The 15,007-nt window shown below is 39.8% G+C and overlaps 1 protein-coding gene across 2 annotated transcripts in view; it reads left to right on the top strand.

Annotated features, from left to right (window-relative positions):
• Nucleotides 1-1,340: 1,340 nt before the first annotated feature.
• Nucleotides 1,341-15,007, top strand: part of pir (pirin) — a 33,897-nt gene continuing 20,230 nt past the window's right edge. For both annotated transcript variants that reach the window (XM_061235110.1, XM_061235109.1), the window contains exons 1-3: nucleotides 1,341-1,517; nucleotides 7,658-7,770; nucleotides 11,280-11,372. In XM_061235110.1, coding sequence (XP_061091094.1) covers nucleotides 7,678-7,770; nucleotides 11,280-11,372 — 186 coding nt within the window. In that variant the 5' untranslated portion in view covers nucleotides 1,341-1,517; nucleotides 7,658-7,677. The remainder of the gene's footprint in view (nucleotides 1,518-7,657; nucleotides 7,771-11,279; nucleotides 11,373-15,007) is intronic.

Below are 15,007 nucleotides of genomic sequence, written 5' to 3'. Positions count from 1 at the left end.
GTGATGTCTATGCGTTCCAGACTTCAGGCTGTAATTGACTGCAAAGGACTTGCAACCAAGTATTAAAAAGTGAAAGTTTGATTTATGATTGTTAGTTGTAATTGTAATTCCTTCCACCTGATTTGGATGTAAATACCCTCAAATTAAAGCTGAAAGTCTGCAGTTAAAGCACATCTTGTTAGTTTCATTTCAAATCCATTGTGGTGGTGTATAGAGCCAAAAAGATGAGAATTGTGTCGATGTCCCAATATTTATGGACCTGACTGTAGGTAGCAAATAACAATGCTGAATCCTTCTGATGTCATTTACATAGCAACTGTACACTGAGATCACACAGACTCATAGTGGGCAGTAGAAACGATTCAGAAAATATGTAACTTTTAGAGATTTAAATCAATCTTAGAGTGGGACTTTTGTCATTTATGGATGGTACGACAGAAATGTTTGGTGCCATTGACCGTAATCGAATGCTGGCATTTATATTGTTCCACTAAAAAGCAAATTGTATGAGTAATGCTATTGGCTTATACTAGCTACATGATACTAACCTCATACGGGACCACAAGGTTAGTAAGTTTTACCATCACAGCGGGAAAGTGCAAAAGTGGACAAACTATGTTTTCTGTGAGAAATGTACTGTCGCGTTCACATGCACACACTGCGGTCTACAGTCTAAAGCTAAATTTTGCCCTCCCTACTATAAAGTACATATTTTTATTTTACTGCTGTAATTTCTACATGGTGAAACAAAAATGAATAAAAATGCCCTTTATTAAAATCTTACAATCTTACAAATATTTTTATTACATTGTGGAAGAGGCAATTAAATAAATTATGGGTCTTTGTCCCAAACATTATGGAGGGTACTGTATTACTCATGGGTCTGCATTTAAATCCATGCTAGGGAAATTAGAGATTAATCAAGATCAAGCCCTCGCATGTCTTAAGACCACATCAGTGCCAACATTACAAGTATAGCAGGGAGAAATATACACAACCACCCAACAAAAAGGTGTTAGAGCTTACCTTGGAATGGAAAAAAGTGGGAAATAATGTGGCAAATGGAATGAGAGAATTTGACCAAAAGCCCTACTGTATAGTGATCCTCATTAGAATTTCAAACAACTTCAAACAATGATTATTCAGTGGAAATTTTGGCAGTATTTGAAATATTGTAGGAAAGAACTGTAAACAAGAATAAAGTAGGGGCCATGTTCAGGTTTTCTGGTGGAGGTGGGGAATTGGTTTTATTTTTATCTTGAGATGTAAACATCTAAAATACAGGAAGTAGTTACCGCTTTTATTTTGAAATCTCACACCCTCATGTTTATAGGAAATAATTTCCTAATTTCCTTATTGTTGCTTGCTTAGCACTTCGCTCAAGAATAATGAAAACCGGCGTATGGTTGTAGGTTAAATACACATTTTAAGAGAGACATTTTGCCCGGTACCAATTAAGGCTTCCTACTTCCTAACGCAAGGTTAGGAAGAAACCTGTTGAACAAGAAAGTAATCAGGTAAGATGGTGAAAACTGCCAGGTAAAACGCTGTCAGACTCAGAGTAGCAAGTTTCTTCTCTGTAATGGTTTCGAACTTGATCAGGGCTACATTTCCCGAAGCCTTCTTAAGGTACAACTTACGAACGACGTAGCGTTAAACTGTACCTTAACGTTTCAGCGTGTTTCCCCAAACGTTCTTAGCAGAACTTAGTATAAATAAAGGTACAATAGGTCATTTCTGACTCCTAACGGTCAAGAGAGGAATTGCAACAACAAACAACCTCAAATCACAACACTGTTTGTGCTTCCCACTATGTATGAATATAACGCCTGATATAAAGCGTTATTATACAGTTCAGTGTTCTCGTGCACTGTTGACAAAGCTGTTGGAAAGCTGACAAACGCAACAGAGCTATTGTTTTCGTAGTGTTCTAGTCAGAAAATGTTCGCCGAACAGGTGACTTTATGAAATCTTGACTTTGGTGTGCTACACAACACTATTTATTTTTATAAGTTTTCACTTTAGCTAACCAACTATATTGTGAGCAAGCAAGTTATTTGGCTACGTTACTAGCTGGCTATATAACTAAGATATAGCCTACCACGAACGATATTTTAACACAAAAATCTTACCTTATTGCACGTTTAAGCAACCTCCAAAGGGATAGTTTGGGAAGCACGCCTAGAAAAGTAAACAACTTTATTAAAGGTATACCTTTCGAGTCTTCGTAAAATTCTAAGAGACACCGTTATCGGGAAACACGGCCCAGTTCACTACGAATCCATGTAAATCTCATTATACTATTCTAGCATTATTACATTTTAGTCATTGTTATTATTGCATTACTTTATCATACTTATAATGCGTTTAAAAATACAGTTCTGAATGCACGCACAAATCTTACAACGCCTGGGTTATACACTCAGTGAGCACTTTATTAGGTATTTATTAGACTTCATTTTTAGACTTAAGTCTTCTGCTGAGGAAGCCTATCCAATTAGAAGTGTGATGCACTGTGTGTTCAGAGATGCTATTCTGCACACCACTGTCATAATGTGTGGTTATTTGCATAACTGTCACCTTCCTGTCAGCTTTGTGTCATATCTTGGCTATTACACTGAGGATATATACACGAGAGTTACCGTTCCTGCCAGTAAGACAGTGTGAAGGTCCGATGGGCCGGAGTTGTATATTGGGGATCTTCGTGGCTGTTCGTGTATTTTTGAATAAATGTATATTTGTTGTTTGTGTGTTGAGTTTGCCGAGATGAATGCATGGTCGTGTGAGACCGCCCAGGATGCTGGGCTGCGTTTCCCGAAGCCTTCTTAACGTTACGTCGTTCCTAAGTTATACCTTAAGCCCTGCATTAACGTTTCAGCGTGTTTCCCGAAACGTTCTCAGCTAAGTATACCTTCTGAATGTCGTACTTTCGTAAAGTTGGTCTGGACCACACTTAGCTACAGTCGTATGAAAAAGGTTGGGCACCCCTGACAATTTTCATTTATAAATCATTAGGTGTTTGGATCCACAACTTCATTTTAATCTATCAAATAACTGATGGACACAGTAATATTTCTGTAATGAAATTAGGTTTATTGGATTAACAGAAAATGTGCAATATGCATCAAAACAAAATTAGACAGGTGCATAAATTTGGGCATCCCAACAGAAAAATCACATCAATATTTAGTAGAGCCTCCTTTTGCAAAAATAACAGCCTCTAGACGCTTCCTATAGCCTCTAATGAGTGTCTGGATCCTGGATTAAGGTATTTTGGACCATTCCTCCTTACAAAACATCTCCAGTTCAGTTAGGTGTGATGGTTGCCGAGGATGGACAGCCCGCTTCAAATCATCCCACAGATTTTCAATGATATTCAAGCCTGGGGACTGGGATGGCCATTCCAGAACATTGTACTTGTTCCTCTGCATTAATGCCTGAGTAGATTTCGAGCAGTGTTTTGGGTCGTTGTCTTGTTGAAATATCCAGCCCCTGCGTAACTTCAATTTTGTGACAGATTCTTGAATATTATTCTCAAGAATCCGCTGATATTGAGTGAAATCCATGCGACCCTCAACTTTAACAAGATTCCCTGTACCGGCACTGGCCACACAGCATGATGGAACCTCCACCAAATTTTACTGTGGGTAGCAAGTGTTTTTCTTGGAATGCTGTGTTCTTTCGCCGCCATGCATAACACCCCTTGTTATGACCAAATAACTCAATCTTTGTTTCATCAGTCCACAGCACCTTATTCCAAAATGAAGCTGGCTTGTCCAAATGTGCTTTTGCATACCTCAAGTGACTCTGTTTGTGGCGTGTGCGCAGAAAAGTACAGCTTTTCCTTGTGCAAAGTGCGCTGTATTGTTGAACGATGCACAGTGACACCATCTGCAGCAAGATGACCTTGTAGGTCTTTGGAGGTGGTCTGTGGGTTGTATTTGACCATTCTCACCATTCTTTGCCTTTGCCTCTCCGATATTCTTCTTGGCCTGCCACTTCTGGCCTTAACAAGAACTGTGCCTGTGGCCTTCCATTTCCTCACTATGTTCCTCACAGTGGAAACTGACAGCTGAAATCTCTGAGATAGCTTTTTGTAGCCTTCCCCTAAACCATAATGCTGAACAATCTTTGTTTTCAGGTCATTTGAGAGTTGTTTTGAGGCCCCCATGTTGCCACTCTTCAGAGGAGAGTCAAAGAGAAGAACAACTTGCAATTGGCCACCTTAAATACCTTTTCTCATGATTGGATGCACCTGTCTATGAAGTTCAAGGCTTAATGAGCTCATCAAACCAATTTTGTGTTCCAATTAATCATTGTTAAGTAGTTACAAGTATTCAAATAAACAAAATGACAAGGGTGCCCAAATTTATGCACCTGTCGAATTTTGTTTTGATGCATATTGCACATTTTCTGTTAATCCAATAAACCTCATTTCACTACTGAAATATTACTGTGTCCATCAGTTATTTGATAGATCAAAATGAAGTTGCGGATCCAAACACCCAATGATTTATAAATTAAAATAATGGAAATTGTCAGGGGTGCCCAAACTTTTTCATACAACTGTATACCCTATCGATGTTGTCAGCTCACTCCGCTAGTGGCCACCACTGTTACGACCGCAAGCCTCTGAAATCCGCTATTGCTCATAGTTACATCTCAATCTGTTAAGCAATATGTATGCTAATAATTCTACAGTTGTAGTTGGCTAATAATATTACTAAAATACCACATTAATGGGACTGTTTTCATGCAAAGAATAAAATTGTACATTACAAAGGATGCATGTTGCACTTTATTGAACATGTTGCCTAATTGCCTTTTAAATTAAATTCATAAACTGACGACTTCCCACTCTCTCGGTGGGCTGGAGCGATGATTATCCATAGTTTTTCTTTCTTTGTTTTGTTGGACACTGTAGTCCGAAAACTGTAAAATAATGTTCCTTTATTCAGCACCACGTCCTGAATATCTCAATTTCATTTGTTGTGAAGCTGTGGGACCGCTTATTTCTTTGTTTTTTCCCCCGCCATAGCTTATGGTGCTTCTGGCAAATCAACCCTGGTTGCAAAGTAATTTAAGGCATCATGACAAAGATATTAAATTAATAACGCAATAAAACAAAAATTATATACACGGTTGGATAATTCAGTTTTTAAGTTTTTAATTATATTAAAATAAGTTCCCATCGTGATGAATGCAATATTTTTAAGTATTACACTACTTTCTCTCATAACGCAGTCAAACAATCACTGCACGGAGTGGATAATTAATCCTGGAGTAGTCGATGTGGGCATAGTAACGTTGCATGTAGAAGCTATGACTTAAGCAACCTCCTAAGGGATAGCTCGGGGAACACGCCTAGAAAAGTAAACAACTTTAGTAAGGTGTGCCTTTCGAGCCTTCGTAAAACGCTAAGAGACACCGTTTTCGGGAAACGTGACCCTGAGTGATAAACTTTTGGAGTCGTAGGTGCATTTAGTTGGCGCATCTGTAAGTCTCCTGCGCAGTCAGTGAGCCTAGGTGAGCACCTGGTGAATCTCTGTGGTTGCACACTTTTTTGTACATGACACCAGCGTTTTTGAGAGCTGAAAATGTTAACTTTTTATAACGGGTTCCAGAGTGGAATTATTTGATTACGCCGTCCTTACCATTTCCGTTTAAATTGATGACGCAATTCTTGTGATAAAGGTGGGACATGAAACTGTGACGACACGGACCCTATTATGCATGCGTGAATCAGTCTAAACACAACAACAACAATGGCGCACGTTGTAGAAGGCAGGTGTGGTGTTATTATGTGATGTTGAGTTACACCGCCACCCACTGGCCTGGCATGCATACTACAGCGTTTCAAATATTTTTGTGTAACCGTGTAAAGGGGGATCTTTATCGTAACGTCGTCGTATGAACGCAGATTTTTTGGAAAAGCTAGGGAAAAACTTTTTTGAGAAACCGTTGTCGTCTAGACAGGGCCTAAGAGTAATCCTGCATCGTCAGTGGAATTGAACTGTAAATATTATCATTTATTATTATGTTAATGTCGGTAAGAGTGCTTCCTCAGTCAATTTCAATTGTAAATTATTTTGTGTATTCTATTGTTAGGGGCAGTGTTCCCGCTTTGTCAGTGGAATTAGAGACGTGGTCGTGGTCACTTTGCTGTTCCCGGTTTAAGGTAGGCTATAGCGTAATAGGCTACCTATCTCATATCTTTTCCTCGGTGGTATCAGATTAAACTTGTCGACCGGTTTTAATAGGTTGTTTTCCTCGTTGGCTAATTGCTGCAGTTATTTAGTCCCTTTATTGTTTACCCTCTGGGATGCATCCCTGGTCTGTTGGGGTGCCTCCTGAAAAACTCTCACGTCTTGTGAGTAGCTTGTTGAACCCAACTTGGTCGTGTTTGGTCCTCCGACCCCGCTCCCTTACACTTTGGCCATTCTCTTGGGATCTCTCTCTTTAACAAGGCATTTCTGCCTGCAGAACTGATGCTCACTGGATGTTTTTTTGTTTTTTGCACCACTCTCTGCAAACTCTCGAATCAGTTGAGTGTGAAAATCCCAGGAGATCAGCAGTTTCTGACATACTCAAACCACCCTGTCTGCCATTATTCCAACTATTATTCCATATGTAAGTCATTAAATGGTAAACGGTTGGCATTTATATAGCGCCTTTATCCAAAGCGCTGTACAATTGATGCTTCTCATTCACCCATTCATACACACGCTCACACACCAACGGCGATTGGCTGCCATGCAAGGCACCGACCAGTTTGTCAGGAGCAATTGGGGGTTAGGTGTCTTGCTCAGGGACACTTCAACACAGGCCGGGCGGGGGATCGAACCGGCAACCCTCCGACTGCCAGACGACTGCTCTTACTGCCTGAGCCATGTCGCTAAGTCATTAAATAACCTTTCTGATGGTTGAAAATTAACTGAAGCTCCTGACCCATATCTGCATGATTGTATGCATTGCACTGCTGCCGGAAAATTGGCTGTTTAGATAATTGCATAAATAAGTAGGTGTACAGGTATTCCTAATAAAGTGCTCAGTGAGTGTACTTTCCTTATGGATGGACAAACGTTATTTTGATGACGTCAAATCGCAATGAACATGCGTTTGGAGTATAAATACTCTTTGTAGCCATTTCTCCACAGCATTCATTTAATTTCTCTTAAAGTCAGACACACATTGAGAGCAGGTGCCCTCTTTTTAAGTGAGCGGAATGTACATAGCAAACTGACATTATCCCAAACTCTCGTTGTGCAGCCCAGAATTTGTTTTTAGGCTATTTATTTTATCGAACTGAAACACTAGACTGGGGTCTATATCATCTTTCGTATCTTACTATCAGAGATAATGTCTTTCTTACTGAATAGATGGTTATTGTCTTAACAATCTAAGAAATTTATCAGGCTTTTAGGCACAATGCCCACTTCAACATCCCTTGTTGTAACCAATCTATTGTAGCCTAACTTGATCATCAGGGGTGCCCAAGTGTTTGCACACTACTATAGTTGTAATATGTAAACGATATATGTAATAATAATAATAATAATACATATTTATAATAGATTGTGGTCTATCCAATTTCCCAGAGTATCCATTTTTGTTTAGTTTTCCTTTTTTAATGCTTTTTCATTGTGATCCCTCGAAGCTGAAAAACTCTGACACGCAATGCAAATACGAAGAGTTGGGAATGTGGTCCTTAGTGTGGAGCAGCCAGAAGGTGTGGGAGCAAGAGTTCGCAGGAGCATAGGCAGAGAACAGGTGCGTGTCCTGGAGCATACATATACATATACATACTTGGGAGAAGATTTCTGTAGTAGGTCTATAGAATGTAGAGTGGTGTAGAGATGGGTATTGATAAATTAATAATTTCTAAATGAGATCTCTGCGGCACGGATGGTGCAGTGGGTAGCACTGCCGCCTCACAGCAAGGAGGTCCTGGGTTCGAATCCCCGTCGGCCGGGGCCTCTCTGTGCGGAGTTTGCATGTTCTCCCCGTGTCTGCGTGGGTTTCCTCCCGCAGTCCAAAAACATGCATGTTCGGCTGATTGGAGAGTCTAAATTGCCCGTAGGTATGAGTGTGTGAGTGAATGGTGTGTGTGCCCTGCGATGGACTGGCGACCCGTCCAGGGTGTATTCCTGCCTTTCGCCCAATGTATGCTGGGATAGGCTCCAGCCCCCCTGCGACCCTGTTCAGGATAAGCGGGTTCAGATAATGGATGGATGGAAAATGAGATCTCAATTTAGCATTTTCCCAAACAGGTTCCCCCAAAGTGTTATATACCCTATGTTCAGCGTTTTTATTTCTTGCCCTGTTGAGCCATGGGGTCTGCTGGTTTTGCTTGTCATACTCAGCATTTAATTCAACATTGTAAACACAATTAACCATTGGGTCTGAATTGTTTACTGATTTTAAGGTGGAAAGAAAACAGCAGACCTTATGGCACTAGGATCCGGGTCGGGAACCACTGTCCTATGTCATATTTAGTCAACAGACTTTCTAAAGCAGGTGACCACAGGGATTGTATACTGTGCATCATTGTGGAGTATGCACTGGTACACTGCATGCAGATATTCTATATATTCTGCATGATTTGCAATGCATCCATACGTTCGTGTGCATACACACACACCCATACACAAATAGGACTAGATAGACATTTACTGAACAATAGAAAGCATCAACACTTCTTGTATGTTGACCAACAAAATGTCCACTAGAAAAACTGAATAGCAGCAAATTGCACACATTTAATTAAGAAGGAACTAGTGAAGTCAATTGCAGCGTATCTTCCATTTTTAGTATACTGCTGCGTATTAAGAGTGGCACCTGGCAAGTTGCAATCTGGTGCACTGGGGAAGTGGTATTTTTATCATGGATTTATATGTTCCCGACCTGTCTGGTCATTTTGTGACTCACCATGCACCGAAGTGGGAGGAGAGCTTCTGCTCAGGGTGTCAGTCAAGAGCGAGCAGTAGGGCTCTGCATGTTCATTCAATCATTAATTAATTTCACCCGTGTCTCCGCCTTCCACTCCTAATATGTATTTCCTTCCTGTCTCTTGTCATTGCTAGTTCCTCTTTTCCTGTACCTGATTCTGTCCTTGTATTCTCCCGGTCCTAGCCTCCACTTCCCCTTTCCTTAATGTTTGTGGTATCTGCTCTGTCTTGACTCTGTTTTTGGGTTCTCTGGTTTTTAAAGAAATAAAAGTAAGTTAATTATTTTTGTCTGGAGGGCAGGCTACGTCATCAGATAGCCTACAAGTAAAGTTCAAATATGTGGGTTATATTTGTCATGCAAATAACCAAGAAGAAAGTCACATGTAATGTGACTCCCTGTTTTTCCCCTCTAAAGGAAATTGCTCAGTTCAGTTTAGTAAGTCATGTTCCTGTGATACTGGCTTCAAGATACTGTTTTTCTTAGTTATAGAATAGCGTGTTTAAACTATTTCGCTAAAGGATTCATAAAACTTTCCTATAATAAACGATTACTGATCTAATGATATAGCTATGCATAAATTCAGTTTACAAACACCAACCAATAATACATTCAGCATAATCCAGCCCATTTACCATCTGTGCTTCTTTGAGCTTTGTGCTTCTTGTGAAAATACCAACATTCACGCCCTGTGCCATTGACTACACGTATGTGAAATTCTGCTGTAAATTCTGCTGATACATGATGGAACACATCTGTTGGCAAAATGGTTTTAAGTCATCAAGGGTCCAAGGTATCAAATGAGCCTCAAACCATCATGCTGCTGCCAGATATGCAGTAGATACTACAATAATTATTTCTCCTGACAAATTTTCCTGTTGAACTCACTGGAAAAAATATTCAGGAGAAACATGTGTCCCATACTGTATCAGCATAATTTACAGCGGAATCTAGTCCCATCCCCAAATTCCCAGAGATCAATTCAAACGGAGAGTTTAAAATTAGTTTTAGTATTGCTTGTTGGACAACCTGAACATAAGACATCCAGACTCTGATGATGTTGAGCAAGTCAATGTTCGGCAATCAACAGAATAATGAATGAAAGCTGTTGAGCGAGCAATCACAATTGGGAGTATTTGGAATTTCACCATTGTTTCAGTTTTTTAAGTGACGTTTAGATCTACCAATAAAACTCCTGTCTGAATCATTCAAAATGAGATGTGCCAGTTGGTATTCTACTGTGTCATACCATTCCCAGTACCTTAGTTTCTATGCATTTGATTTGTAGCCCCAAACATTACCTCAACAAATCTTGCTGTGCTGAGATGGCTCAAGTTTAGGGGCGTAGCTCATGTTAATTGTAGAATGTTGCAAAAGCCTTGTTGAAGTGGTTTGAGAGTAGTCAGAATACATGAAACAGACAATGAGACTGAACAAATAAAAAATTAATACCAAACACAGGCCGAGCAGAAGCATTCATAGTCAAAACAATAAATAGCTGATGTGTCAACGCGTTCAGACTTGTGGAGAAAGTGTTGTGGAGAAAGTGACAACATATACCAATCCCAGTGCAGTCCTAAAGAAACCACATTTCTTTCAACCAGTGTACAATTAATTCAGGCTGCTTTTATTTTTCACCTTAAGCTAGTCTGCGCATGTAACTTGACAAAACTCCCTCTGGACATGATTCCTGCATTCCACAAGATCTTTTTTTCCGATCCAATTAATTACAAGTTATTTTCACAAGAAAACAACACTTCATGACACTGAGGGAATTCTTTGACAGAAACTATTTTCTGGGGTGAGAAAATCTTTCCAAATTACTGTTGTTTGTTCCAACCAGCTTTGCTGATGCACACAGATATGTTGCTTCATACTGACACATTTAGATCAAACATAGTCTTGGATGTTTTTAAGAAATTAACATAATTAACTTCACTCGCAGTTTAAATTCTGATTAAATCTTATATTTTCATTTCAGTTAATTTAGTTAAATCTTTTTCACAAAATGTAATGCTGCAACCATTTTATCATAAATGGCCTTTATTTATTGAGCAGGTGATATAGCTAGTCTAACACTGTATAAATGCACTGCTGTCATGTGTGTGTGTATTTTAATAACCATGCAGCACATGACAGTTTGGGCATATTGCTGTCAATCTTCATTAAGTGGAAATTTTAAATGTGGATGACAAGCGTAATAAAGGAATAATGTGATAACTGCAAAACAGATTGGATAACTGACCTACAGGTGATAGAACTGCTCTGGAAAAACTGTTGACCCTCGTGATGAATTACTATACAGTAAAATTATGTCCAATCTCTCTTTGCAGCTAAGAAATTTAGACCCATTTCTGTTGTTAGATGAGTTCAAAGTAATCAAACCAGGAGGATTTCCGGACCATCCACACAGAGGCTTTGAAACCGTAAGTATTCCTCTTAATTGTCCTCACTTGTTATGAGTACATGATTCCATATAAATCAACCTTATATTACAATGGTGTGCAAAAATATTGGTACCCCTGGTCAAAAAGCCTTTACAATTCATATCTTGGTGAACATAAATGAACCTGACTTCTAACTGGTACAAAGTTAAACATGACACATTTATGAAAAAGTTGAAATAACATTTTTACAGTTTCAAAATAATAAAAAAAGGAAAATGGCCCTGTGCAAAGGTTTGGGAACCCTGTCAGTTAGTAACTATAACAGCTTGTAAACTCTTACTGTAGCCAGCTAGTCCTTCAATTCTCACTTTTCCAATTCTTCCCCATTCTTCCTGGCAGAACACCTCTAGCTCAGAAATATTAATTGACCTCCTTGCATGTACGGCATGTCTGAGGCCTCTTCACAAATTTTCAATAATATTAAAGTCTGGGGACTGTGGTGGCCATTCCAAAACATCTGTCTTTCCTGGAGGTACTTCATGGTTGATGTTGAGATATGCTTTGGATCTGACCATTACCCTGTAGAATTTCTTGATGTTTGGTGGAATCCATTCTTCCTTCCACTCGCACAATATTTCCTGTGCCCCCAGCTGCCGCACAACCCCAAAGCATAATCCACCTCCAGGCTTAACAGTTGGCAAGGTGTTCTTCTCTATAAAGGCTTCACCCTTCTTGGTGGTGGCCAGAATGTTCAATTTTCGGTTTTGTCAGTCCAAAGCACATTGTTCCAATAGGGTTCAGACTCTTTTGCAGTGATGTCCCTCTGATTTGCCACAATTTGAGTCACCCAATTAACATGTGGTTAAGGTGCACATTCTCTGGTTTTAGTAGAGGGTATTTTTATATGTGTTGGTTTCATCATGTAGAAATTACTGCAGTGTTTATATATAGTCCCCCTATTTCAGGGGGCCATAATGTTTGGGACACCTGGCTCAGGTGTGTTTAATTGCCTCCTTAATGCAGGTATAGGAGGGCTCTCAGAACCAATTCCTTCCTCTCATCTTTTGATCACCTTTGGAAACTATTATTGCTGACCAAAGTTGTGCTTATGAAAGTCCATTATGAGACTGAGAAACAAGAATAAAAAGGTTTTAGAGATTGGCTAAAATCAACTTTTTGGAATATTAAGAATACATAATTAAGAAGAAAGGAAGTACTGGTGCACTTGCTAATCTCAAAGGGACTTGCAGGCCAAGGAAGACCTCCACAGCTGATGACTGAAGAATTCTCTCCATAAAAAAACCCCCAAACACCTGACCGACAGATCAGGAACGCTCTTCGGGACTCTGGTGTGGATTTATTAATGACAAATGTCCGCAGAAGAAATAAAGAGGCTACATTCTGCAGCACGACAATTCGCATCAAATTCAAAACATTGGTGCTAGCCTTCCAAGCAGTTAAAGGGTCTTCCCCAGCTTATCTAGAAAAAAAATCATCAGACCCTACACCCCTGCCAGACCTCTTCGTTCAGCCTCCACAGGCCCTTGGCACCTCCCCCTCTCCGAACCTCCACCTCACGCTCACGACTACTGTCTGTTCTGGCTCCACGGTGGTGGAACGAACTCCCCATTAAGGTCAGAACTGTTGAATCTCACCCCACCTTCAAGCGCAAGCTGAAGACACACCTCTTCAAGCAGCACCTCTCCCCATCCCTCCCTACCTCCCTGTGAACCTTAATTGTTGTCTCTGTGCTTGCTTTGTGTATCGGTATTTTTAGTTGGCTAGGTAAGCAGTGTTTGGATAGTTAACTTTAGTCACTTTTGCTCTGTTTGTTTGTTTCTGTGTTCAAAATATATATATATATATATTGGCCCTCGTCCTTATCTTTGTTGTACAGGTTGCAGTTGAAATTTTACTTCCCTCTCGGGTCTTTCAGCGAACTTATCCCTGGTTATGGGTATGCACTTTGTTGTACGTCGCTCTGGATAAGAGCGTCTGCCAAATGCCAATAATGTAATGTAAAAAGACAATGATCCCAAACATACTGTTAAAGCTAAAAATTGTCAATTCTTGAATGGCCAAGTCAATCATGCGATCTGATCCAAATTAAGCATGCTTTTCATATACTGAAGAGAACACTTAAGGGGACTAGCCCTCAAAACAAGCATGCTACAGATGGCTGTAATGCAGGCCTGGCTGAGCATCACTAGAGAAGACGCCCAGCAACTGGTGATGTCCATGAATCGCTGACTTCAAGCAGTCATTGCATGCAAAGGATATGCAACAAAATGCTAAACATGACTACTTTAATTTACTGTACATAACATTGCTGTGTCACAATCATTATTGTGCCAGAAATGGGGGGCTATGTATAAACATTGCTGTAGTATTTGCATGTTGTAACCAAAATATGGAGGCAACAGAGGCAAATAAATAAATGAAGGGTCTTTGCCCAAACATTATGGGGGGGTACTGTATGCATACATTTTATTAATATTAAGACATCCCTGGCAAACCTGAAATACCAGAATAGGGCACCTCTGAAAAAGAGACATCAGTCTCATTAAGTCCTCTCTCCATAAATAAAAGTTATTATTTTTACTCATTTCTATATGAGAAGCACAATTAATGGATGACAAATGTTGTTTTTCGCAATTACTACTCAAGGATATTGCATTTTTCAACCATGCATTTTTATCTTCAGAGCATTGTCAATAGTGGAATTGTTACTGAATTTTGGAGATTGCCCAGGTTGCATGTCATGGCATGTTTACTGAAGGTCACATGGGTCTGAGATCACAGGCTTTCCTCAGTTGGAGCTCAGGCAGCTTTTGGGAGACATCTGTTGACCTCTGACCCCTGGCTCTTTCCATCCTGTCTTGTTCTGGGATAGAGGGATACATTCACACAGTCTTGGTGACCCTTGTGTCACAGCAGTTATGACATAGTTATGAACTGTATGGAAAGGAACTCTGTGGCATATTTGAGTTATTGAGTCATTGATCACTACTAGCCTCTCTAAGCATTCAGAACAAATAGAAGATTTTGATCAAAAGTACGATGAGACATTCAAAGATATTGTAAATTATAGCCTCGGTCAGTCCCCTCCTGGCTTGTTTTCATGGTCTCTTTTCGAATTCCATATTGGAACAGAGAAGCTGGAAACACAATGGTATCATTGGGTGCAGCAGCAGGTTGCCTTTCCTATGAGTAAACATCTGTGAAAGTTTACCCAGATGTGTCACTGAATATCTGGACAATTGTTTGAACATTGATTCCTTGACATTTTTATCCAGATTTGCTGGAAGAAAAATGTCAAAGAGGCTTTGAGTAGCTTTATGTGTTTCGGTTGTAATTATGTAAGACTCCAGTTAGTAGATGGATAAACCGGCAGCAACAGAAAGGAATATATTCTTTATCTCCATCACCCATAAAGTTGACAGTTATGGTTTCCATACAGCCCTTGCATACATCACTAGCAAAGTCTTACTGAAGTTGCGCATAGATTGTGCTTGTTATGCCAAGGAACCATCAATGACAGCAAAAACATTGTCATGATGTGCAGTATCAGTTGAGTCAAAAGGATTTCAGCCTTATTTTGAAATTACGCTGCCCTATCCATCCCACAGTTAACTTGAGTAAATACACGGGTGTTCAGCAAATTAATACATTAC

Source organism: Conger conger, chromosome 3 (genome assembly GCF_963514075.1).
Source record: "Conger conger chromosome 3, fConCon1.1, whole genome shotgun sequence".
Lineage (NCBI taxonomy): Eukaryota > Metazoa > Chordata > Actinopteri > Anguilliformes > Congridae > Conger > Conger conger.
Note: the sequence above shows the minus strand (reverse complement) of the source record. Positions and strands in the feature narration are given on the sequence as shown.